The sequence below is a fragment of the Callithrix jacchus genome, chromosome X, assembly GCF_049354715.1.
Source record: "Callithrix jacchus isolate 240 chromosome X, calJac240_pri, whole genome shotgun sequence".
Taxonomy (NCBI): Eukaryota; Metazoa; Chordata; class Mammalia; order Primates; family Cebidae; genus Callithrix; species Callithrix jacchus.
In genome coordinates, this window is record NC_133524.1 from 132,694,202 (window position 1) to 132,720,765 (window position 26,564).

At 41.7% G+C, this 26,564-nt stretch overlaps 1 protein-coding gene across 1 annotated transcript; it reads left to right on the top strand.

Moving 5' to 3' along the window:
• The first annotated feature begins 78 nt into the window (after positions 1-78).
• LOC100406238 (uncharacterized) lies at positions 79-26,551 on the top strand. Its single transcript, XM_078363055.1, has 33 exons — positions 79-195; positions 2,432-2,518; positions 6,792-6,894; positions 9,584-9,676; positions 10,359-10,499; positions 11,525-11,584; positions 11,918-12,058; positions 12,291-12,431; positions 12,672-12,812; positions 13,041-13,181; positions 13,431-13,571; positions 13,822-13,962; positions 14,209-14,349; positions 14,597-14,737; positions 15,371-15,505; positions 15,761-15,901; positions 16,152-16,292; positions 16,539-16,679; positions 16,929-17,069; positions 17,704-17,838; positions 18,093-18,233; positions 18,484-18,624; positions 18,871-19,005; positions 20,810-20,902; positions 21,200-21,340; positions 21,591-21,731; positions 21,978-22,118; positions 23,145-23,285; positions 24,289-24,429; positions 24,675-24,815; positions 25,300-25,434; positions 25,795-25,888; positions 26,274-26,551. The coding sequence occupies exons 2-33, from the start codon at positions 2,432-2,434 to the stop codon at positions 26,323-26,325; spliced, it is 4,083 nt and encodes a 1,360-aa protein (XP_078219181.1). The 5' UTR covers positions 79-195; the 3' UTR covers positions 26,326-26,551.
• Positions 26,552-26,564: the final 13 nt, after the last annotated feature.

Here is a 26,564-nt window from a genome sequence, read left to right on the forward strand (position 1 = left end):
CTCGTGCACTGCGAGACCGCCGGCGCCAACCGGAAGAACCGGGAAGCGTGGCGTCCCCGCCCTTCGCTAACTCTAACCCTCTTTACGCGCAGCCTTCGGTATCGGCAGTACGGCGGACATAGGCAGAGGAACGCGGAACCTCACACAGCGGAATCAAAGGGTGAATTTGGAGCTGACGGGCAAAAACATCTTATAGTATGTTTGTCTGGCTTTGATATCAGGGTAATATTGGCCTCATAGAATGAAGTAGTGTTCCTTCCTCCTTTATTCGTTTGAAATCCTTTGCTAAGTATTGGTATTACTTCTTCCTTAAATGTTTGATAGAATTTACATGCGAAACCACCTCGGCTTGCCTTCCATTTGTGGGGAGATTTTAAATTACTAATTAAATACCTTTCCATGCTATAGTCCTATTGCAAATTTCTATTTCTTTTGAGTCACTAATTTGTTCTCTAGGAATTTCTCTGTTTCACCTACGTTGTTTAATTTGTTGGCATAAAGGTGTTCATAATGTATGTCTTTAAATTTCTCGCTTTCTTTGCGTGTGTGTGCACGTGAGACGGTGTCTCGATCTTTTGCTGAAGATGGAGTGCGGTGGCGCGATCTGGGCTCATTACTTCTTCTGACTTTCTGGTTCAAGCACTTCTTCTGTCTCGGTCTCCTGGGTAGCTGGGGTTACAGGTGGCACCATCACGCCCAACTAATTTTTTGTATTTTAGTAGAGTCGGGGTTTCACCATGTTGGCCAGGCTGGTCTCAAACTCCTGACCTCAGGTGATCCGCTGGTCTCGGCGTCCCAAAGTGCTGGGATTACGGGAGTGAGCCACCGCGCCTGGCCCCTTTTAATTTCTGTAAGGTCAGTATTCATAACACCCTTTTCATTCTTGATTTTGGTAATCTGTGTAGTCCTTTCTTTTATTCTTGGTCAGTCAAGCTGAAAGATAAGTTAGTTTTTTTTTTTTCAACTATTCTGTGAACCACTTTTTTATTTCATTGATTTTTATTTCACTGATTTTCTTTAATTTTCATCATTCCCCTCTTTCTGCTTGCTAGTATTAAATACATCAGTTTAAAACTTCAGGAATAACAAATGGTTTGTTTCATAAAGGAGGATTTGAAACCTTAAACATATAGAAATGCTTATGATATTGCCAAGTAGTAGTCATTTTCGACCAGTTAACCAGAAGGAAATTTGGTATGCTGAAACCAGACAAGTTTTTTGTACCAGGTTTTATTAATTTTGAAAATATAAATCTAGTTTGTAAGAAGGTGTTTATTGCATGAGCAGTTTGTTTTTTTAATATTTAGACTTCTCATTTTCACTGAATCCCACAAATTTATTTTTTTTAAGCTTCAAAGTATGTATCAACCAGCACATTCACTATCCTCTTTGTGCTTTATCTCTGATAATCCTTATAAGAGCACCATGAGTTAGGTACTGTTTTATGCCCATTTTACGGAAATAGAATCTTAGGGTGCACATTTAAGTAGCTCTTTCAGGTTTAACCAGTTGGAAAAGTGACAAAATCTAGGTATGTCAGATTCCAGAGATTGCACACACAAATACTATATCACACTGCTTACTGCTGTGAGTTTGGCAGAGAATTCCTTGTTTATATGGAAATCACAAAACTGATAATATCCAGGATAATTGGCAGCAGTTTATAAACCCTCTTTACCCCTAATTTGGTGATTTTGTGTGGGGTCACCTGTCCACTAATCTAATCGGATCTTAGGCTGGTCACACTTCTGAATTTGCACACCAAGTTTGTGTGTAAGGGTACTTCTCCAGGGGAAAATATCTGTAGATTTCATCAAATTTTCCAAAGAGGGTTAGGCCCGCTACTCAGCGTTCCCTGGAAGGTAAGAGAATGCCATGTAGCCTACACCCTTCTCCACCTGAACAACTTCATACAGTTGGCTATGGCTTTACAAATGATGGGCAGGTAGGACAACTAGGAAAGTGTATGTGCTCATTAATACATACTTCTCCTTTAAGCCTGAAAAGATGAACTTGTGGAATTACAAAAATTGGCATTCTAAATATTTAATTATTAATATTTAGAATTATAGATCTTTTAGTCGGGATGGTGGCATAAGGAAGGTCAGTCTTTTCTCAAACTAAGCTGGAGGCATAAGGGATCTGTTTAACCTAGTGGTGTGAACCTACAGGAAGTCGTGATGGTAGCGTGAGTCATCACTTAGATAAAGTGAGATTTATAGATCACAGAACATGATATAGATTCTAGATATGAGATTCTAAACTCTGTTTGCTACCAAGGCACCCATTGCTAAAACAGTCTGTGATCATGTGCTCTCAGGAGGATCATATATTTCAGCTGTATAGTGCCAATTTATGTGCCAGTTATGTTCCAGGTATAAATGAAAGTGTTCTAGTAACACACAGAGATAATGATCAGACATATCTGCAGATGCCGGTTTCTCCACTTCAAACGAGTCAGCCAACTCCACCTGGAAAACGTCACACTGTTGGCTCTGTGCTTACAAATGATGGCCAGGTAAGATAACTTTCTATTTCTGCCCTAATTGTGACATTCTTAGTATTAGTATTTTCTCAGTGGAAAGATGAATATAAACTATATGTGTTAATTCTCTTGATTTAAAAGATAAGAATATGACACAGGAATTCTCATGTGAACATAAAATGGGAACTTTTTGGTCCAAGAGTAGATTCATTGGACTAGGAGCTGATGTTTTTAATTATCACATTTAATGCTCATAATTGTTCTGCAGATGTGTATTACTATCTCGCCTTTAATGAGAAATCAAGGCTGACAGCGGTCAAATGGCTTGCCCTACATGACACATGGTAGGACACAGAGCCAGGGTTCGAACACATATCTTTCTGACTCCAGAGTCTATATTCTTTCCCACTCCTCAATTAATTAGACTCTTCCCTAATTTTCCGTGCCTTTATCTTCGCTTTCTTAAGGAAAGAGATAAGAATCACACCTCACTCATAGGGATTGGCCAAGGATTGAGTTAATACATGCAAAGCATTTAGAACAGTACCTGGAGGGTAGTAAATGTTCAGTAAAAATGTCTTCACACATTCTCAGCTCCTCTTTTATAGGATGGGAAAATGCTTTGGAAAATTTTAAAATCAAAATTATATATTATATACGTTCTATATATTACATGGTATATATATATATTATATGTATTTCTTGAAATATACGCTGATACTCTTTCCTATTTAATGCGGGAGCATATTCGTTATTACTTCACCTATTATTTTAAGTTCTGGGGTACATGTGCAGGATATGGAGGTTTCTTACATAGGTAAATGTGTGGCACGGTGGTTTGCTGCACCTGTCAATCAATCACCTTGGTATTAAGCCCAGCATCCATTAGCTATTCTTCCTGATGTACTCTCTCCCCCCAGCCCTCCCCCAGAAAGACCCAGCGTGTGGTGCCCTACCTGATGTGTCTGTGTGTTCTCATCATTCAGCTCCCACTTAAAAGTGAGAACACGCACTGTTTGGTTTTCTTTCTCTGCATTAGTTTGTTGAGGATAATGGCTTCCAGCTCCGTCAATGTTTCCGCAAAGGACATGATCTCATTCCTTTTTATGGCTGCATAGTGTTCCCTGGTGTATGTGTACTACATTTTCTTGATCCAGTCTATCATTGATGGCCATTTGGGTTGATTCCACATCTTTGCTATTGTAAATAGTGCTGCAATGAATATACGTGTGCATATATCTTTATAATGGAATGATTTCTATTTCCTTGGGTGTATACCCAGTATAACTTGATTGGTGAATCAAGTTATATTTCTGCCTCTAGATGTTTTGGGAATCACCACACTGTCTTCCACATGGTTGAAGTAATTTACATTCCCACCAACAGTGTAAAGGTGTTCCTTTTTCTCCGCAACCTTGCCAGCATCTGTAGTTTTTTGACGTTTTAATAATCGCCATTCTGACTAGTGTGCGATGGTATCTTATTATGGTTTTGATTTGCATTTCTCTAATGATCAGTGATGTTGAGCTTTTCTTCATATGTTTGTTGGCCGCATGAATATCTTCTTTTGAGAAGTGTCTGTTCACGTCCTTTGCCTACTTTTTAATGGGGTTGTTTAGTTTTCTTTTGTAAATGTGTTTAAGTTTCTTGTAGACTCTGGATATTAGACCTTTGTCAGATAGACAGATTGCAGAAGTTTTCTCCCATTCTGTAGGTTGTCTGTTCACTCTGATTATTGTTCATTTTGCTCTGTAGAAGGATTTAGTTTCATTAGATCCCATTTGTCAGATTTTTATTTTGTTGCCATGGCTTTTGGCATTTCTGTCATGAAATCTTTGGCCGAACTTATGTCCTGAATAATATTGCCTTGATTTTCTTATAGGGTTTTTATAGTTTTGGATGTTACATTTAAGTATTTAATCCATCTTCCGTTAATTTTTGTATAAGTTGTAAGGAAGGGGCCCAGTTTCAATTTTTGTATATGGCTAGCCAATTCTCCCAGTATCATTAATTAAATAGGGAATCCTGTCTCCATTGCTTATTTTTGTCAGGTTTGTCAAGATCAGATGTTTATCATTGTGTGATCTTACTTCCAAGTTCTCTGTTCTGGTCCATTGGTCCATGTATCTGTTTTTCTACCAGTACCATGCCGTCTTGGTTACTGTTGCCCCATGGTATAGTTTGAAGTTAGGTAGCATGATGCCTCCAGCTTTCTCCCCTTTGCTTAGGATTGTCTTGGCGATTGTGGCTTTTTTGGGGGGGATCCATATGAAATTTAAAAGAGTTTCTTCTACTTCTGTGGAGAATGTCCATGGTAGTTTAATGGGAATAGTACTGAATCTCTCAATTACTTTGGGCAGTATGGCCATTTTCACGATATTCATTCTTCCTATCCGTGAGCATGGAGTGTTTTTCCATTTGTTTGTGTCCTCTTCGATTTCTTTGAGCAGTGGTTTGAAGTTCTCTCTGAGGAAGTCCTTCACTTCCCTTGTTAGCTGTATTCATAAGTATTTTATTCTTTTTGTAGCAATTGTGAATGGGAGTTCATTCATGATTTGGCTCTCTGCTTGCCTGTTTTTGGTATATAGGGATGCTAGCAATTTTTGCGCATGGATTTTATATCATGAGAGTTTGCTGAAGTTCCTTATCATCTTCAGAAACTTTTGGACGGAGATGATAGTATTTTCTATATATGGGGCCATGTCATCTGCAAACAAAGATAACTTCATGTGCTCTTTCCCTATTTGAATACCTTTCTTTCTTTGACATGCCTGATTGCCCTGGCCAGAACCTCTGTTACTATGTTGGATAGGACTGGTGAAGGAGGGCATCCTTGTCTTGTGCAAGTTTTAAGAGGAATGCTTCCAGCTGTTTCCCATTCGATGTGATATTGGCTGTGAGTTTGTCATATATGCGTCTTACTGTTTGGAGATGTGTTCATTCAATACCTGGTTTCTTGCGAGCTATTTTTTTTTTTTTTTTTGAGATGGAGTTTCGCTCTTGTTACCCAGGTTGGAGTGCAATGGCACAATCTCGGCTCACCGCAACCTTTGCCACCTGGGTTCAGGCAATTCTCCTGCCTCAGCCTCCCGAGTAGCTGGGATTACAGGCACGCGCCACCATGCCCAGCTAATTTTTTGTATTTTTAGTAGAGACGGGGTTTCACCATGTTGACCAGGATGGTCTCGATCCCTTAACCTCGTGATCCAACCGCCTCGGCCTCCCAAAGTGCTGGGATTACAGGCTTGAGCCACCGTGCCCGGCCCGAGAGCTTTTAATATAATGGGATGTTGAATTTTATCAAAGGACTTTTCTGCATCCATTGAGATAATCATGTGGTTTTCGCCTTTAGTTCTATTTATGTGATGAATTACATTGATTGATTTACCTATTCTGAACTGACCTTGAGTCCTGGCAATGAAGCCAAGTTCATCATGGTAGATAAGTTTTTTGATGTGCTGCTCGATTCAGTTGGCCAGTATTTTATTAAGGATTTTTGTGTCATTGCTCATCAGGAACACCAGCCTGAAGTGTTTGTTGTTGCTGTATCGCTGCCAGATTTTGGTATCCGGATGATGCTGGTCTCCTAAAACGTAGTAGGAGTCCCTCCTTTTCAATTTTTTGATATAGTTTCAGTAGAAATAGTGCCAAATAGTACTTTTTAAGTAGTCAGGAGCATATTCTCGGGTTATCTTTTGATGGCAGGACCTTTTAGTTAACCTAGTATATCCTTCAATTTCATGTTTTATTCACCACCAATATTTCAAAGCACCTCCTGCCCCTGCCTGGCTCCAAAATGAACATATATGAGTCTCCAAAAGGTTGGAGGTGGGAAAATTTACCTTTTCAATCGATGCTACCTTTCACTGTCTACATATATTATCTAACAAAGTGTTAATCAGTATTGGTTAATAAGTAACTTTCAACAACTAAAAAATAAAAACGGTATTTGCTTTTTTTTGTCCCCTAACAAGGGCTGAGAGACAATTATGTGTACTACATTAGAGAGATAAGCATGTTTCTTGCCTTGGTTGATGAAAGCCACTCATTCCCCAAGCACTCTGATTAATCATGACTGTACCATGTTTGACTTTGCGTAACACCTTGTATTTTGCCTTCGCTTGTTTCACTGAAACTACATTTTAGTTGGCTTGCCTTTTCTGCGAGCATCGTGTGTGATGATGAATCTTGGACCTTTGGCTAAAACTTAATGATATAAATGCATGGCTGTGTATGCATATGAAGACTGTGACTTTGCAATGGTTGTATTTGTCTTTAATGGAATATGTTCACTGATGTTTTTCAGCAAATGAGGAGTGACAAAGTAAATCAGGCTGCAAGAAGGCATCAAAGGAAAAGGAGACGTTCCAGAAAATTCAAGAGACGCTGTTATTCTACGACAAGGCAGGGTACGTCCCTGTGGTTACACCAACAGGAAGCTGAGGGGGAATCCAATCTTTGGGCTTCAATCGTGTCAAAGGACATTTGTGGCCTTGTCCTTGAAGGATGAACAGATATGAGCACATTTGCAAGTGGAAGCGCAAGGTTCTAATTAGGTGCAACAATTTGCAGTTGCTGCAAGCGTGAGATGAATAAAGCAGGTTCCTGAGGCAGAAGGAGGTGGTGGGCACAACAAGAGGACAGGTCTGCTCACTTTCCGCCTGTCCACATACTCCTCTCTAACCCAGTGCAGTATGGCTTCTTCTTAGTCTACTCCAAAGAAAATAGTGCCATCGAGGTCGCCATGTTTGCTGCACTTTGACATCAATTCCTCAGCAGCATGTGACACAGTTGTTTACGCCCTCCTGCACGGAAAACTTCTTGGGTCCCCAGACACCTGGATTTCTTACTCTGTTACTAAGGGCTCATTTTCCTTCTCCTTTTTTGTTTTTCTCCTCTTCCTTCCCACCTCTAAATATTTCAGGGCACCAAAACTTGATCCTAGCCTCTCTTCTCTTCAATATCCTATCTCCATAGGTGATGTCATGCTGTCTTAGAATTTTAAATGATTCACACTACAAGAACTGTCACCATTAAACTTCTAGGCTACGACTTGCTCCTGAAATCCAAACTCATAAACAACTACACGTGTTGTATCTCTATAGGGTGTCTAATAGGCATCTACATTTCAACTAGCTCTGCAAGTTCAAATTTCTGACCTCCCTCTCTCCAAAAATACTTTACTCACAGCCTTCACTGTTTCAGTTAAAGACACTGTCCATTAGGTGAAACATCCACAAAGGTGTAACAAGCAGCTGTTCACAGGTATGGGGGATTCAGAAGTCCTGGTTTTAGAGTTTTCAGCTGTCCACGGTACAAATAATCCCACCATGGCCTAGTTCAAGCTGTCGACATAAGGTCACTAAACCAGAATCAGGAGGAGTTGGCAGCATTCCGCTCCCGTAGTCGGTTGCCTAACCCCTCCTGCACATGCCTGGTATACTTTTACTTAGTAGGTCACCCCAAAATACTTAAAGTCACTTATGATTTCTCTTATGATTCTTTTATTATTCTCTCATTTCCAATCTCTTATCAAGTTCAGCAGTCAATGCCCAGTATAAACTCTGCATCCCACCATTTCCCGCTATCACTCCAGTGCACACTGCCGTGATCGCTGACCAAGGTAATACAACATCTTCTTGGCTGTCTTTCTAATCTTCCCTCATCTGTAGCATACTCTCTAACCCTGTGGCTAGAAAATTATGTCAGCATGCCATTTCCCTCCTAAAACCCCATCCTCAACTCTCCCTCTCCTAACAAGGGTCCCATCCATATCCTCCTGGCTCTCTTTGCCTCTGTCTAACACCCTGTAGTGCCCGGTCCATTCCCACTCCAGCCCCTACCCTTGGCCTCACCGCAGTCTGGAACTCTCCCTCTGCCTCTGTACAGGAGGCTCTGCTTTTTCCTCTAAGCCCTGTCCAATGGCACTTCTTCAGATGGCTCTGCCCAAGGAGCCAGAGCCCCTGAGGCTCCCTCTGCTGCTGTCTCCCTCAGGCCTGTGGACTACTTCCCCAACACCAGCCCAATGCTGCTTGTTTCATTTGCTCATTGTGTATGTCCTGTCTGACTGCCCCATGGGGATATGAGTCCCACAAAGGCAGGGACCGTTGCTCTCCATCCTCTTTACTGCTGATCCCCAGCTCCTGGCATGCCGCCTGCCTCAGACAATGAATAAATGAAAGAGGTGACAGACCTGGAGTAAAAAAAATGTTACTTTTCCAGGCAAAAGGGGAGGATCTGTAGAATCACGTAAAAACCAGGGATGTGTGACGATGGAGTGGAGATAAGAGTGTTCAACTCCAATAGCCACCTCTATTTTCTCAGAATATTTGACGTAGAAAGAAGGCAAGTTAACAAGGCCTCAGTTAGTCTGGCTTTCCCGCTGCGCACAGCATGGCATGTATAGGTGAACTATAAAAGCGAAATCAAATGAGAATTGTAAAGGGCAGCAAGATGATACAAAATGATGAGTGCGAGAAATCTGTGAATGTTTATTCTACTGTTGTACTTACTACATACCATCGTTATGCCAAGAGATACATACGTAGATTTATTGTGTAATCTGACCTGATATATGTTTCCATGTGGTAAGTCCTTCTGTTTCGTGAAATGAATAATTCCATAGAAACTGATTCATACATAGCTGTCTCACTGGGATGATGGGACAAAACACACCTATCTTGCAACTGAGCCTCTTCAGTTGGTTTCCAGGTGCTAGCGTCACTCACAATGTCTGTGAAGAAAAGGTTAAAAATGGCCAACCAACACCCTATAATGTCTTTCCAACTGTTCCATCAGCGCTTATTAATATTACAGCAGCTGGTATTTCATCCCTGTGTTTCGGCGATCAGTGTAAGTTCGTTCACTTGTTATACTGTCCTATTTGGTTTCCGTATGCAAAGATAGCGTCATGACAGATGATGGTAATTTTGTTGTATTATCTTTTCTGGCCTCAATTTTAGGGTTCTGAAATTGCTAACTGGTATGTCCTCCTCCTTCATGAGATAATTTCCTAGATACTGAGCTTCCGAGGGGTATGCCTGTGCGGTTGACATAATGCACATAACACACAGCTCAACCACTTCATTTGGTTTCCAGATGCTGCGGTGACTCACAACATCCATGAAGAGAAGATGAATAACGGCCAACCAGCACCTCATACCGTCTGTTCAACTGCTCCACCAGGTCTTGGTAATTTGGCAGCCCCTAGAATTTCATCCACAAGGACGAGAGATCTCTGTATGTCTGCTTCTTAGTTGTGCTATCCTACCTGATTTCCATAAGCAGGCATATTTTCATGAACGGTAGAAGGTGGTTTTGTTTCATATTCTTTCCTAGCCTCCATTTGGGGAATATCAGATGGCCACCTGGCATATTCTCTCCTGATTTTTTAGATAATTTTCTAGAAACTGAGCATCAGAGGGATATTCCTGTGGGGTTGACATAAAGCACTTACTTCAGAGCTCAACCTCTTCACTTGGTTTCCACATACTACCGTCAATCACAATATCCGTGAAGAAAGGATGGAAAATGGTCAACTGCAACCAGATAGTGTCTTGTCAAATGTTCGGTCACAGCTGATTTATATGCCAGGAGCTGGTATTCTAGTGATGAGTACCAGAGATGGGTGCATGTTTGTTTATTAGATGTAGTATCCTACTAGGATTCCATATGCCTGCGTAATGTCATGAAGAGAAGGTGGTTTTGGGGAATTATCTTTCCCGACCTCAATTTGATGGAACTCGAATCATTATATGATGTCTGCTCCTGCTTTATCAGATAATTTCCTAGAAAGTGAAGATCAGAGGGATATACCAGTGAGGTTGTCATAATGCACTTACCTCACAGCTCAACCTCTTTGTTTGGTTTTCAGATGCTACTGTCACTCAAAGTGTCCATGAACAGAAGATGGAAAATGGCCAACCCCAAACTGATAAAGTCTTGTCAACTGTTCCACTATGCCTTGGTCATATGACTGCAGCTGGTATTCCATCCATGAGTATCAGGGATCTGTGTATGTCTTTTAATTAGCAGTACTGAATAGTTGGTTTCCCTAACATGCATATGTTCATGAATGGTAGAAGTCGGTTTTGTTGTATTTTCTTTCCTACTCTCAATTTGAGGGGTCTCAGATGGCCGCATATCATCCCTCCATCCGTCCTTCCTCCCTCCCTGCCTCCCTCCATCCCTCCCTTCCTTCCTTCCTGTCTTTATCTCTCTTTTTTTCTTTCTCTCTCTCTCTCTTTTTTTTCTTTTTTCTTTCAAAACTGATTCTCACTCTCTCGCCCAGGCTGGAGCGCAGTGATGCTATCTCGGTCGCTGCAATCTCCACCTCCCGGGTTCAAGTGATTCTCCTGCCTCAGCCTCCTGAGTAGCTGGGATAACAGGCATGCACCACCACGCCCAGCTAATATTTGCATTTTTGGTAGAGACAGGGTTTCACCGTGTCGGCCAGGATGGTCTTGATCTCTTGACCTCGAGATCCACCCGCCTCAGTCTTCCAAAGTGCTGGGATTACAGACGTGAGCCACCGTGCCCAGCCATATTGTACCCTGTTTCTTAGATAATGTCGTAGAAACTGAGCATCAGAGGGATACACCTGTGGGACTGACATAATGCATTTACATCACAGCTCAACCTTTTCCTTTGGTTTCCAGATTCAACTGTTACTCAGAATGTCTATGAAGAGAAGATAAAAAAGGAACAAATGGCACCTCATAGATCCCTGTCAACCGTTATAGAAGGGCTTATAAATTTCACAGGGGCTGGTATTCCACCCCTGAGTACTGGGGATCAGCGTATGTTTGTTTACTAGTTATACTGTCCTACTGGGTTTCCGTATGCATGCAGTGACCTGCAGGGAAGACGGTGATTTTGTTTTATTATTGTTTCTGGTCTGAATTTCTGGCGTCTCATTTTCCACCTGATATGTCCTGCTTTATGGGTTAATTTCATAGAAACTGACCACCAGAGGTATATACCTGTGGGGTTGACATAATGCACTTTCCTCAGAGCTTGAACTCTTCATTTGGTTTCCAGATGCTACCGTCACTCACAATATCAATGAAGAGAGAATGAAAAATGGGCAGCCCCAACCTGGTAACGTCTTGTCAACTGATTCCACAGGGCTTTGTAATATGGTAGCAACTGCTATTCCGGCCATGAGTCCCAGAGATCGCTATATGTCCGCTTATAAGTTGTACTGTCCTACTTGCTTTTCATATGCATGCATAGTGCCTTCTGAAGGGAAGCAGGCTGTTTTCTTGTATTATGTTTTCTGAACTAAATCTGAGTGGTCCCAGATATATACACCACCTTATATATCCTCCTGCTTTATGAAATAATTTCATGGAAAGTGAGCATCAGAGGGATATACTTATGGTTTGCCTAATGCACTTACCTCACAGCTCAACCTCTTCCTTTGATTTCCAGACGCTACCATCACTCACAGCATCCATGAACAGAAGATGGGATATGTCCAACCAGCACCTGACAACGTGTTGTTGACACTTCAGCCAGGACTTATTAATATGGCAGGCGCTGGTATTTCATCCATGAGTACCAGGGATCTGGGTAAGTTTTTTTGTTAGTATTACTGTCCTACTTGGTTTCCATATGCATGTATAGTGTCAAAAAAGGTAGGAGGTGGTTGTGTTATACTATGTTTCCAGGCCTCAATTTCAGGGGTCTCAGATGGCAACCTGGTATATCCTCTGGTTTATGAGATAATTTCCTAGAAACTGAGCACAGATACCTGTGGGGTTACCATAATACACTTACTCACATCTCTTCATTTGGTTTCCAGATGCTACCAAAACTTATAATGTCCTTAAGGAGAAGATGGAAAAGGGCGAACGCCAACATGGCAACGTCTCATCAACTGCTCCAATAGGACTTACTAATGAGGCAGGAGCTGCTATTCCAGCCATGAGTACCGATGGTCTGTGTATGTTCACTTTTTAGTTGGATTTTCCTACTTTGTTTCCATATGCATGTATATTGTCAGGAATCGGAGATGGAGATCTTGTTGTATTATCTTTCTTGATCAGTTTCAGGGGTCCCAGATGCCGCTCTTGTCATCTTGATTTGTGCAAAAATTTCTCAGGAGCTGAACATCAGAGGGATATACCTGTGGGGGCGGCATAATGCACCTACTCCTATCTTGACCTCTTCATTTGTTTTCCAGATGCCACCGTCAGTCACAATGTCCATGAACAGAGGATGGAAAATGACCAACCACAACAGGATAACGTCTGGCCAAATATTCTAGCATGGTTTAATAATATGGCAGGAGCTGGTATTCCAGCAATGAGTACCAGGGATCTGTGTATGTTCATTTTTTACTTGTACTGTCCTCCTTGGTTTCCATATGCAGGCATAGTGCCATGAAGGGGAGAAGGTTGTTTTGTGAATTGTCTTTCTTGGCCTCAATCGCCACCTGATACAGCCTCTTGTGTGATGGAACAATTACTTAAATCTCATTGTCAGAAAAACATACATGTGGCAGTGACATAAGCACTTACCTCACAGCTCAACCACTTCATTCGGTTTCCAGATGCTGCAGTCACTCACAATATCCCTGAAGCAAAGGTAAATAATGGCCAACTAGCACCTCACAACGTCTCGTCAGCTGCTCCAGCAGGTCTTGGTAATATGGCGGCAGCTGGAATTTCATCCACGAGGACCAGAGGTCTGTGTATGTCTGCTTCTTAGTTGTACTGTCCTACTTGGTTTCCCTAAGGAGGCATAGTTTGATGAATGCTACAAGATAATTTTGTTGTATGTACTTTCCTAGCCTCAATTTGAGGGGTATCAGATGTTTCACTTGGCATATTCACCCCTGGATTCTTTGATAATTTCCTAGAAAGTGAGGATCAGAGGGATATACCTCTGGGGTTGAATAATGTACATACCTCACAGCTCAACCTCTTCATTTGGTTTTCAGGTGCTACTGTCACTCAAAATGTCCACAAAGAGAAGATGAGAAATACACAACCAACACCTAATAACGTCTTATCAACTGTTCTACCAGAACATCTTTATTTGGCAACAGCTGGTCTCCCAGCCATGAGCACCAGGGGTCAGTGTATGTTTGCTCATTAATTTATACTATCCTACTTCGTTTTCATAGGCATGCCTAGTGTCCTGAATGGGAGAAGGTGGTTTTGTTGTATTCACATTCATGAGCTGCATTTGAATGTTCTCAGATCACCATCTAGCATATCCTCTTAAGCTTTATGAAATAGTTTTCTAGAAACTGAGTATCAGGAGGATATGCCTGTAGAGTTGACATAGTACACATAACTCAAAACTGAACCTCCTGATTTCATTTCCAGATTCTACCATCACTCACAATGTCCATGAGGAGAAGATTAAAAATGCCCAAACGGCAGCCAATAATGTCTTCTCAGGTATTCCACCAGCACGTAATAATATGGCAGCAGCTGGTGTTTCTTCCATGAGTACCAGGGATCAGTGTAAGTTTGCTCACTTGGCGTACTGTCCTACTTGATTTCTATATGCATGCTTAGTGTCATGAGGGAAGAATACAGTGTTGTTGTACTATCTTTACTGGCCTCAACTTTACGGTTCTCAGACTGCTACTTGGTATGTCTTTCTTCTTTATGAGATAATTTCCTCGATACCGAGCATCCGAGCGGTATGCCTGTGCGGTTGACATAAAGCATGAAACACACAGCTCAACCACTTCATTTGGTTTCCAGATGCTGCAGTCACTCATGCAATCCTTGAAGAGAAGATAAATAACGGCCAGTCAGCACCTGATAACCTCTTGTCAACTGCTCCACCAGGTCTTGGTAATATGGCAGCAGCTGGATTTTCATCTACGAGGACCAGAGATCTGTGTATGTCTGCTTCTTAGTTGTACTGTCCTACTTGGTTTCCCTAAGGAGGCATTGTTTGATGAATGCTACAAGTTAATTTTCTTGGATATAGTTTCCTAGCATCAATTTGAGGGGTATCACAGCTATGTGGCATATCATCCCCTGGATTCTTTGATAATTTCCTAGAAAGTGAGGATCAGAGGGATATACCTCTGGGGTTAACACACTGCACTTCCGTCACAGCTCAGCCTCTGTATTTGGTTTTCAGATGCTACCATCATTCAAAATGTCTGCAAAGAGAAGATGGAAAATAACCAACCAACACCTAATACGGTCTTGTCAACTGTTCTCCAAGGACTTCCTTATTTGGCAACAGCTGGTCCCCCAGCCATGAGCGCCAGGGATCAGTGTATGTGTGCTTATTCATTTGGACTATCCTACCTGGTTTTCATAGGCATGCCTAGTGTCCTGAAAGGGAGAAGGTGATTTTGTTGTATTGTCTTTCGTGAGCTGCATTTGAGTGTTCTCACATCGCCACCTGGCATATCCTCTCTGGCTTCCTGAAATAGTTTTCTAGAAAGTGAGCATCAGGAGGATATACCTGTGGGGTTAACATAATGCATGTAACTCAAAACTGACCCCTTTATTTAATTTCCAGATTGTATGATCTTTCACAATGTCTGTGAGAAGAAGATTAAAAATGCCCAAGCAGTACCTGATAAAAGCTTCCCAGCTAGTTCCCCATCACTTATTAATATGGCAGGAGCTGTTGTGTCATCCATGAGCAACAGGGATCAGTGTACCTTTGTGCAATTGGTTTACTATCCTACTAGGTTTCCATATGCGTGCATAGTGTCATGAGGGAAGAATGTAGTTTTGTTGTACTATCTTTCCTGGCCTGAATCTTAAGTTTCTCAGAGTGCTACTTGGTATGTCCTTCTTCTTTATGAGATAGTTTCCTGGATACTGAGCATCAGAGGGGTATGCTGTGGTTGACATAATGCACTTACCTCACAGCCCAGCCTTTTTTGTTGGTTTCCAGATGCTGCAGTCACTCACAATGTCCGTGAAGCAAAGATAAATAACGGCCAACTACCACCTGACAACGTCTTGTCAGCTGCTCCACCAGGTCTTGGTAGTATGGCAGCAGCTGGAATTTCATCCACGTGGAACACAGGTCTGTGTAGGTCTGCTGCTTTGTCTTACCATCCTACTTGATTTCCCTAAGGAGACATAGATCCATGAATGCTACAAGTTAATTTTATTGTATACACGTTCCTAGCATCAATTTGAGGGGTATCAGATAGTCACAGGGCATATCCAACCCTGCTGTCTTTGATAATTTCCTAGAAACTGAGTATCAGACGGATATACCTCTGGGGTTGACATAATATACTTACCTTACAGCTCAACCTCTTCATTTGGTTTTCAGATGCTACCATCACTCAAAATGTCTGCAAAGAGAAGATGGAAAATAACCAACCAACGCCTAATAACGTCTTGTCAACTGTTCTCCAAGGTCTTCCTTATTTGGCAACAGCTGGTCTCCCAGCCATGAGCACCAGGGATCAGTGTATGTTTGCTTATTCATTTGGACTATCCTACTTGGTTTTCATAGGGATGCCTAGTGTCCTGAACGGGAGAAGGTGATTTTGTTGTATTATATTCTGTGAGCTGCATTTGAATGTTCTCAGATAGCCATCTGGCATATCCTCTTCAGCTTTATGAAATCGTTTTCTACAAACTGAGTATCAGGGGGATATGACTGTCGAGTTGACCTAGTACACATAACTCAAAACTGAAACTCCTGATTTCATTTCCAGATTCTACCATCACTCACAATGTCCATGAGGAGAAGATTAAAAATGCACAAACAGCACCCAATAATGTTTTCTCAGCAATTCCACCAGCACATATTAATATGGCAGCAGCGGGTGTTTCTTCGATGAGTACCAGGGATCAGTGTAAGTTAGCTCACTTGGCGTACTGTCCTACTTGGTTTCTATATGCATGCGTAGTGTCATGAGGGAAGAATACAGTGTTGTTGTACTATCTTTACTGGCCTCAACTTTACGGTTCTCAGACTGCTACTTGGTATGTCTTTCTTCTTTATGAGATAATTTCCTCGATACTGAGCATCCGAGCGGTATGCCTGTGCGGTTGACATAATGCATGAAACACACAGCTCAACCACTTCATTTGGTTTCCAGATGCTGCGATCACTCACAACGTCTATGAAGCAAAGATAAATAATGTCCAACTAGCACCTGATAGCATATTGTCAACTGCTCCACCAGGGCTTGGTAATTTGGCAGCAGCTGGAATTTCATCCACGAAGACCAGAGATCTATGTATGTCTGCTTCTTAGTTGGACCGTCCTACTTGGATTCCCTAAGGAGGCATTGTTTGATGAATGCTACAAGTTAATTTTGTTGGATATAGTTTCCTAGCATCAATTTGAGGGTTATCAGAGAGCCACGTGGCATATCCTACCCTGGTTTCTTTGATAATTTCCTAGAAACTGAGGATCAGAGGGATATAACTCTGGGGTTGACATAATGTGCTTACCTTACAGCTCAACCTCTTCATTTGGTTTTCAGATGCTACCATCACTCAAAATGTCCGCAAAGAGAAGATGGAAAATAACCAACCAACACTTAATAAAGTCGTGTCATCTGTTCTCCAAGGACTTCCTTATTTGGCAACGGCTGGTCTCCCAGCCATGAGCACCAGGGATCAGTGTATGTTTGCTTATTCATTTGGACTATCCTACTTGGTTTTCATAGGCATGCTTAGTGTCCTGAATGGGAGAAGGTGATTTTGTTGTATTGTCTTTCGTGAGCTGCATTTGAGTGTTCTCAGATTGCCATCTGGCATATCCTCTCTGGCTGTATGAAATAGTTTTCTAGAAAGTGAGCATTAGGAGGATATACCTGTGGGGTTAACATAATGCACATACCTCAACACTGAACCCCTTCTTTTCATTTCCAAATGCTACGATCACTCACAATGTCTGTGAGAAGAAGATTAAAAATGCCCAAGCAGTACCTGATAAAATCTTCCCAGCTAGTCCCCCAGCACTTATTAATATGCCAGCAGCTGTTGTGTCATCCATGAGCAACAACGATCAGTGTACCTGTATGCAATTGGTTTACTATCCTACTAGGTTTCCTTATGCGTGCATGGTGTCATGAGGGAAGAATGTAATTTTGTTGTACTATCTTTCCTTGCCTCAATCTTAAGGTCCTCAGACTGCTCCTTGGTATGTCCTTCTTCTTAATGAGATAGTTTCCTGGATACTGAGCATCAGAGGGGTATGCTGTGGTTGACATAATGCACTTACCTCACAGCCCAGCCATTTCTGTTGGTTTTCAGATGCTGCAGTCACTCACAATGTCCGTGAAGCGAAGATAAATAACGGCCAACTACTACCTGACAACGTCTTGTCAGCTGCTCCACCAAGTCTTGGTAATGTGGCAGCGGCTGGAATGTCATCCACGAGAACCACAGGTCTGTGTAGATCTGCTTCTTAGTTGTACTGTCCGACTTGATTTCCCTAAGGAGGCATAGATCGATGTATGCTACAGGTTAATTTTGTCATATACACGTTCCTAGCGTCAATTTGAGGGGTATCAGATAGCCACATGGCATATGCAACCCTGCTGTTTTGATAATTTCCTAGAAACTGAGGATCAGACGGACATATCTCTGTGGTTGACATAATGTACTTACCTCACAGCTCAACCTCATCGTTTGGTTTTCAGATGCTACCGTCACTCAAAATGTCCGCAAAGAGAAGATGGAAAATAACCAACCAACACTTAATAACGTCTTGTCAACTGTTCTCCAAGGACTTCCTTCTTTGGCAACAGCTGGTCTCCCAGCCATGAGCACCAGGGATCAGTGTATGTTTGCTTATTCATTTGGTCTATCCTACTTGGTTTTCATAGGCATGCCTAGTGTCCTGAACGGGAGAAGGTGATTTTATTGTATTATCTTCTGTGAGCTGCATTTGAGTGTTCTCAGATAGCCATCTGGCATATCCTCTTCAGCTTTTTGAAATCGTTTTCTAGAAACTGAGTATCAGGAGGATATACCTGTAGAGTTGACATAGTACACATAACGCAAGACTGAACCTCCTGATTTCATTTCCAGATTCTACCATCACTCACAATGTCCATGAGGAGAAGATTAAAAATGCCCAAACGGCACCCAAGAATGTTTTCTCAGCTATTCCACCAGCACATATTAATATGGCAGCAGCGGGTGTTTCATCCATGAGTACCAGGGATCAGTGTAAGTTTGCTCACTTGGCGTACTGTCCTACTTGATTTCTATATGCATGCGTAGTGTCATGAGGGAAGAATACAGTGTTGTTGTACTATCTTTACTGGCCTCAACTTTACGGTTCTCAGGCTGCTACTTCGTATGTCCTTCTTCTTTATGAGATAATTTCCTCGATTCTGAGCATCCGAGGGGTATGCCTGTGTGGTTGACTTAATGCACATAATGCACAGCTCAACCACTCCATTTGGTTTCCAGATGCTGCGGTCACTCACAACGTCCGTGAAGCGATGATATATAACGGCCAACGAGCACTTTACAACATCTTTTCAACTGCTCCACCAGGTCTTGGTCATAGGGCAGCAGCTGGAATTTCATCCACGAGGACCAGAGGTGTGTGTATGTCTGTTTCTTAGTTTTACTGTCCTACTTGGTTTCCCTAAACAGGCATAGTTTGATGAATACTACAAATTAATTTTGTTGTATATACTTTCCAAGCCTCAATTTTAGGGGCATCTTATGCACATTTAGCATATTAACCCCTGCTGGCTTTATGAAATAGTTTTCATATCCTCTCTGGCTTTATGAAATAGTTTTCTAGAACGTGAACACCAGGAGGATATACCTGTGGGGTTAACATAATGCACATACCTCAACACTGAACCCCTTCATTTCATTTCCATATGGTGCGATCACTCACAATGTTTGTGAGGGAAGATTAAAAATGCCCAAGCAGCACTCAATGAAACCTTCCCAGCTAGTCCCCCAGCACTTATTAATATGGCAGCAGCTGTTGTGTCATCCATGAGCACCAGGGATCAGTGTACCTTTGTGCAATTGGTTTACAATTCTACTAGGTTTCCATGTGCGTGCATAGTGTCATGAGGGAAGAATGTAGTTTTTTTGTACTATCTTTTCTTTTTTTTTTAATTTTTTATTGGATTTTAGGTTTTGGGGTACATGAGCAGAGCATGGAAGACAGTTGCATAGGAACACACATGGCAGTGTGCTTTTCTTTCCTTCTCCCCTTCACCCACATTTGGCATTTCTCCCCAGGCTATCCCTCCCCATCTCCCCCTCCCACTGGCCCTCCCCTTTTCCTCCCAATAGACCCCAGTGTTTAGTACTCCCCTTTCTGTGTCCATGTGTTCTCATTTTTCATCACCCGCCTATGAGTGAGAATATGCGGTGTTTCATTTTCTGTTCTTGTGTCAGTTTGCTGAGGATGACGTTCCCCAGATTCATCCATGTACCTACAAACGATACAAACTCATCATTTCTGATTGCTGCATAATATTCCATGGTGTATATGTGCCACATTTTTCCAATCCAGTCTATTATCAATGGGCATTTTGGTTGATTCCAGGTCTTTGCTATTGTAAACAGTGCTGCAATGAACATTCATGTACATGTGTCCTTATAGTAGAACGATTTATAGTCTTTTGGATATATACCCAGTAATGGGATTGCTGGGTCAAATAGAATTTCTATTTCTAAGGCCTTGAGGAATCGCCACCCTGTCTTCCACAATGGTTGAACTAATTTACACTCCCACCAACAGTGTAAAAGTGTTCCTTTTTCTCCACATCCTCTCCAGCATCTGTTGTCTCCAGATTTTTTAATGATCGCCATTCTAACTGGCGTGAGATGGTATCTCAATGTGGTTTTGATTTGCATCTCTCTGATGACCAGTGACGATGAGCATTTTTTCATATGGTTGTTGGCCTCATATATGTCTTCTTTCGTAAAGTGTCTGTTCATATCCTTTGCCCACTTTTGAATGGGCTTGTTTGTTTTTTTCCTGTAAATCCGTTTGAGTTCTTTGTAAATTCTGGATATCAGCCCTTTGTCAGATGGGTAAACTGCAAAAATTTTTTCCCATTCTGTTGGTTGCCGATCCACTCTAGTGACTGTTTCTTTTGCCGTGCAGAAGCTGTGGAGTTTCATTAGGTCCCATTTGTCTATTTTGGCTTTTGTTGCCCATGCTTTTGGTGTTTTGTTCATAAAGTCCTTGCCTACTCCTATGTCCTGGATAGTTTTGCCTCGTGGCCTCAATCTTAAGCTTCTCAGACTGCTACTTGGTATGTCCTTCTTCTTTATGAGATAATGTCCTAGATACTGAGCATCAGAGGGATATGCCTGTGACGTTCACAGGATGCACTTACCTCACAGCCCAGCCATTTCTGTTGGTTTCCAGATGCTGCAGTCACTCACAATATCCGTGAAGTAAAGATAAATAACATCCAACTAGCAACTGACAACGTGTTGTCAGCTGCTCCACCAGGTCTTGGTAATAGGGCAGCAGCTGGAATTTCATCCAGGAGGACCGGAGGTCTGTGTATATCTGCTTCTTAGTTGTACTGTCCTACTTGATTTCCCTAAGGAGGCATAGTTTGATGAATGCTACAAGTTAATTTTGTTGTATATAGTTTCCTAGCATTAATTTGAGGGGTATCAGATAGCCACGTGGCATATACTACCCTGATTTCTTTTATAGTTTTCTAGAAACTGAGGATCAGAGGGATATACCTGTGCGGTTGACATAATGCACTTTCATCACAGCTCAACCTCTTCATTTGGTTTTCAGATGCTACCATCACTCAAAATGTCCACAAAGAGAACATGGAAAACAAGCAACTAACACCTAATAACGTCTTGTCAACTGTTCTCCAAGGACCTCCTTATTTGGCAACAGCTGGTCTCCCAGCCATGAGCACCAGGGATCAGTGTATGTTTGCTTATTCATTTGGACTATCCTACTTGGTTTTCATAGGCATGCCTAGTGCTCTGAAAGGGAGAAGGTGATTTTGTTGTATTATCTTTCATGAGCTGCATTTGAGTGTTCTCAGATGGCCTTCTGGCATATCATCTCTTATTTTATGAAATAGTTTTCTAGAAACGGAGCATCAGGGGGATATACCTGTGGGGATGACATAATGCACTTAATTCAAAACTAAACCTTTTCATTTCGTTTCCAGATGCTACCGTCACTCACAGTGTCCATGAGGGAAAGATTAAAAATGCTGAAGGAGCACCCAATAAAGTCTTTCCAACTGTTTCCCCTACACATATTAATATGGCAGCAGCTGGTGTTTCATCCATGAGTACCAGGGATCAGTGTAAGTTTGTTCACTCGGTGTACTGTCCTACTTGGTTTCCACATGCATGCATAGTGTAAGCAGGGAAGAATGTAGTGTTGTTTTCCTGTCTTTCCTGGCCTCAATTTTAGGGTTCTCAGATTACTAGCTGGTATATCTTTCTTCTGTATGAGATAATTTCCTAGATACTACCCATCAGAGTGGTATACCTATGTAGTTGACATAATGCACTTACCTCACAGCAAAACCACCTTCTTTGGTTTCCAGATGCTGCAGTCACTCACAATGTCCGTAAAGAGAAGATAAATAATGGCCAACCGGCAACTGATAACATCTTGTCAACTGCTCCAACAGGTCTTGGTAATATGGCAGCAGCTGGAATTTCATCCAGGAGGACCAGAGATCTGTGTATGTCTGCTTCTTAGTTGTGCTGTCCTACTCGCTTTCCCTAAGCAGGCATAATTTCATGGATGGTAGAGGGTAATTTTGTTGTACATACTTTCCTGGCCTCAATATGAAGGGTATCAGAGGGCAACTTGGCATATCCACCCCTGCTCTCTTTGATAATTTCCTAGAAAGTCAGCATCAGAGGGATGTACCTGTGGGGTTGAAATAATGCACGTACCTCACAGCTCAATCTCTTCATTTGATTTTCAGATGCTATAGTCAATCTCAATGTCCATGAGGAGAGGATGGAAAATGGCAAATCCACAACCGCATAACATATAGTCAAATGTTCCTTCAGGGCTTACTAGTATGGCAGGAGCTGCTCTTCTGGCCACGAGTACCATACAACTGTGTATCTTCTCTTATTAGTTGGATTTTCCTATTTGATTTCCGTATCTGCTCATAGTGTCATAAATGGGAGAAAGTGGTTTTGTTGTATTCTCTTCCTTAAGTGCAATTTGAGGGGTCTCAGAACACTGCCGTCATGTCCTCCTGCTCCATGCAATAATTTATTAGAAGCTCTGCATCATAAGAGTATACCTGTGTGTTTAAATAAGGCATTTATTTCACAGCTTGACCTGGTCATTTTGCTACCAGATGCTACCACGCCTCACAACATCCGTGAGGAGAGGATGGAAAATGCCCAACTCCAATTCAGTAACATCTTGTTAACTTTTCCACCAGGGTGTATTAACAAGGCAGCAGCTGGTATTCCAGCCATGAGTACCAAGGATCTGTGTATGTTTGTTTATAAGTTGGAATGTCTCACTTGGTTTTCATATGTATGCATAGTGTCATCAAGGGAAGGAGGTTGTTCAGTTGTACCTTCTTTCGTGAGCTCAATTTGAGTGTTCTCAGATCGCCACCCAGCATATCCTCTCCTGCTGCATGAAATATTTTCCTAGAAACTGAGTGTCAGAAGGATATACCTGTAGGGTTACCATAATACACTTACCTTACAGCTCAACCTCTTCATTTGGTTTTCAGATGCTGCAGTCACTCACAATGTCCATGGAGAGAAGATGAACAATGGTCAAAGAGCACCTGAGAACTTCTTGTCATCCATTACACCAGGGCTTATTAATGTATCAGTAGCTGGTACTCCACCCATGAGTACCAGGGCTCAGTGTATGTTTCCTGGTTGTTTCTGCTTGGTTTCCTACTTGGTTTCCATAATCATGCAGGGTCATACATCAAACAAGGTCGTTTTATTATATTATCTTTTGTGAGCTCATTTTGGGAGGTCTCAGATAGCCACCTGGTATATCCTTCTGCTTAATGAGATCATGTTCTAAAAACTGAGCATCAGAGGGATATACCTGCAGGGTTGTTGTAATGCACTGACCTCACAGCTTGACGTCTTCTCTCGGTTTCCAGTTGCTACTGTCACTCATAATGTCCGTGAAGAGAAGATGGAAAATGGCCAACAAGCACCTGATAACATTTTGTCAGCTGTTCCACCAGGGCTTATTAACATGGCAAAAGCTGGTATTCCAATCATGAGTAACAATGATCTGTATATGTTAGCTTATAAGTTGGATTGTCCTCCTTGGTTTCCACATGCATGCATGGTGTCATGAAAGGGAGGAGGCAATTTTGTTGTATTATCTTTTGTGACCTGAATTTAGGGTTTTCAGAACACCACCTGGCCTGTCCTCCTGCTTTATGCAATGATTTCCTAGAAACTGAGCATCGCGAATATACCCGTAGGGTTGACATCATGTATTTTTCTCACAACTCATTTGGTTTCCACATGCTACCATCACTCACAATGTCGGTGAAAAGAAGATAAAAAACAGCCAACTAGCACCTGATAACTTCCTGCCCACTGTTACACCAGGGCTTAATAATTTGGCAGGAGCTGGTATCATAGCCAAGACTACGAGGGATCTGTTTACTAGTTGTACTTCCTACTTGGTTTCCATATGAATGCATAGTGTCATAAAGAGAAGAAGGTGGTTTTGTTGTATTATCTTTTGTTAGCTTAGTTTGAGGGTTTTCAGATCGTCACCTGGCACATCATCTCCTGCTTTATGGCATAATTTCCTTGGAACTTAGCCTCAGTGGAATATACCTGGGGCTTCACATAATGCACGTACCTCACACCTCCTCCTCCTCACTTGATTTCCAGATGCTTCCATCACTCACAATGTCCATGAAGAGAAGATAAAAAACGGCCAACCAGCAACTCAAAACTTCTTGTCAACTCTTCCATCAGGACTTACTAATATGACAGGGGCTAGCATCCTAGCCATGAGTACCAGGGATCTGTGTATGTTTCCTTATAAGTTGTGTCCTACTTGATTTCCATATGCGGGCATAGTGTCATCAAGGGAAGAAGGTGGTTTTGTCGTATTATCTTTTCTTGCCTCAATTTCAGGGTTCTCTGGTTGCCACCTGGTATATACTCATGCTTTATGGGATAATTTTCTAGAAACTGAGCATGAGCGGGATATACCTGTGGGGCTCTCATTATGCACTTAACCTCACAGCTCGGCCTCTACATGTTTTTTCCAGATGCCACCATCTCTCACAATGTCCATGAGAAGAAGACGAATAATGGCCAACAAGCACCTGATAACTCCTCATCAGCGGTTCCACCAGGGTGTAGTAATCTGTCAGGAGCTGGTGCTTCATCCAGGAGTAGCAGGGATCTGTGTATGTTTGTGTATTGGTTGTACTGTCCTACTTGATTTCTGTATGCATGCATAGTGTCCAGCAGGGAAGCAGGTGGTTTTGTTGTATTGTCTTTTTTGAGCTCAGTCCGAGGGGTCTGGTATCGCCACCTTGTATATCCTCCTGCTTTCTGACATAACTTCCTCGAAACTGAGCCTCTGAGGGATATACCTGTGGGAGTGACATAATGCACTTACCTCGCAGCTCAATTTTTCCATTTGGATTCCAGATGCTACTGTCATTCATGATATCCAGAAGGAGATAGAAAATGGTCAGACCCCACCTGATGGCTTCCTGTCAGATTCTGCTCCCCCAGAGCTTATAAATATGACAGGAGATTGTATGCAACCCAACACATTAGATTCTTTGTCTTACAACTGCACTAGTCTCAGCAAAGATAAGCTGCTTTACAAACCTGATAGTAACGAATTTGTGGTAGGAGCCCAAAACTACCGTGTCTCTGCAGGTGATTCACAAGTCACAGCAAGGTCTCCGGTGGAAACTGTGCCAAATACAGCACGAATATCTCCTGCTATGGCAAAGAAAATTAATGATGATATAAAACATCAATTAATAAAAGAAGTTCGAAGGTGTGGGCGAAGTAAGTAGTGCAAGAATGTCTATCAATGAAAGCCTGAGAAGCCTCCCATTCTATGATTTAGAACTCAATTATGCTGCCCCTTGAGCTCATTGTTTGGCTAAATTGGATCTGTCTGTAATTTAGCAGGGCTTCTATTTAATTTCACTGAAAATTTCAAATACATCTGCTTAGGTGTTTTTCTTTGTTAGTGTTCACAATAGTTTCCTTAGTAATATACTGATGTGATTTAAGCATTCAAAACACAAACACTGTGTAACGTTGTAGCCCATAAAAAATGTATACTGCGGTAGTGGATGCAATGAGATTGAAGTATATTTCATTTTCATAATTTTAGAAATACTAATTTTTTTATACCTTCAGATTATGAAAGAATTTTCATTTTGCTTGATGAAGTACAAGGATCTATGGAAGTCAAGAAACAACTTATTAAATTTGCCATTAAGGAAGCAGCAAGGTGGGTGCCAAAAGGAAACTCTTCTATTGTTTTAAGCACTTGTGCCCAGTTTGGGACAGGAGCAGGAAGAAATCATGCCTTCTTCTTCCTAATCCCTGGCCCTCAGTCATAGTTCATGCTATTTCCACAGGCATGTAGGTTGATATTTTCTTATTCTAACCCCTTTTTCCAATGCCATGGAGCCTTCCAAATTTATCATAATCTGGGAGTGGGTGTGGGCCCTCAGGTGACTCACTTGGTCTCTTTCTAGTTTGTATTTTTCCATGAGCATGCATTTTCTATCTGCATGTACATTGTAAAGTCTGTTTTGTATCCACTACTACCTCTTACATATCACAGATGCCGTGGGTATCCTCTGGTTAATGGAATACCTCTTTCATTTCAGGCTTAAAAATTTTGCCTTAATTCAGAAACTCGAGAAGGTGCTAAAAAAGTAGATTCCCACTGCCATCTCAGCAAAGTTAAGCACATGAGAAAAAATAATTGTGTTAATGCAAATACCAAGGAGAAACAAGGACATGTGCTGTAAAGTGGAGTAGGTCATTGCTGAAGCTTCCTGTAATTTTGAAGTGAAGAAAATTCCCTTCCTGAAGCTAAGAAAAGATGGAGCTTTTGAAATTTAGTAAATTTCTGTTAGTAAAAGCTAGACTTTTGTGGTTTGTTTGTTGGTTTATTC

Excerpts from the sequence above, each read along its gene's own strand:
- LOC100406238 (XM_078363055.1), top strand. The coding sequence starts at position 2,432 with ATGCCGGTTTCTCCACTTCAAACGAGTCAGCCAACTCCACCTGGAAAA. Across the intron at positions 6,895-9,583 it reads TTATTCTACGACAAGGCAGG|ATGCTGCGGTGACTCACAAC; the intron begins GTACGTCCCTGT and ends TTTGGTTTCCAG. Across the intron at positions 15,506-15,760 it reads TTCATCCACGTGGAACACAG|ATGCTACCATCACTCAAAAT; the intron begins GTCTGTGTAGGT and ends TTTGGTTTTCAG.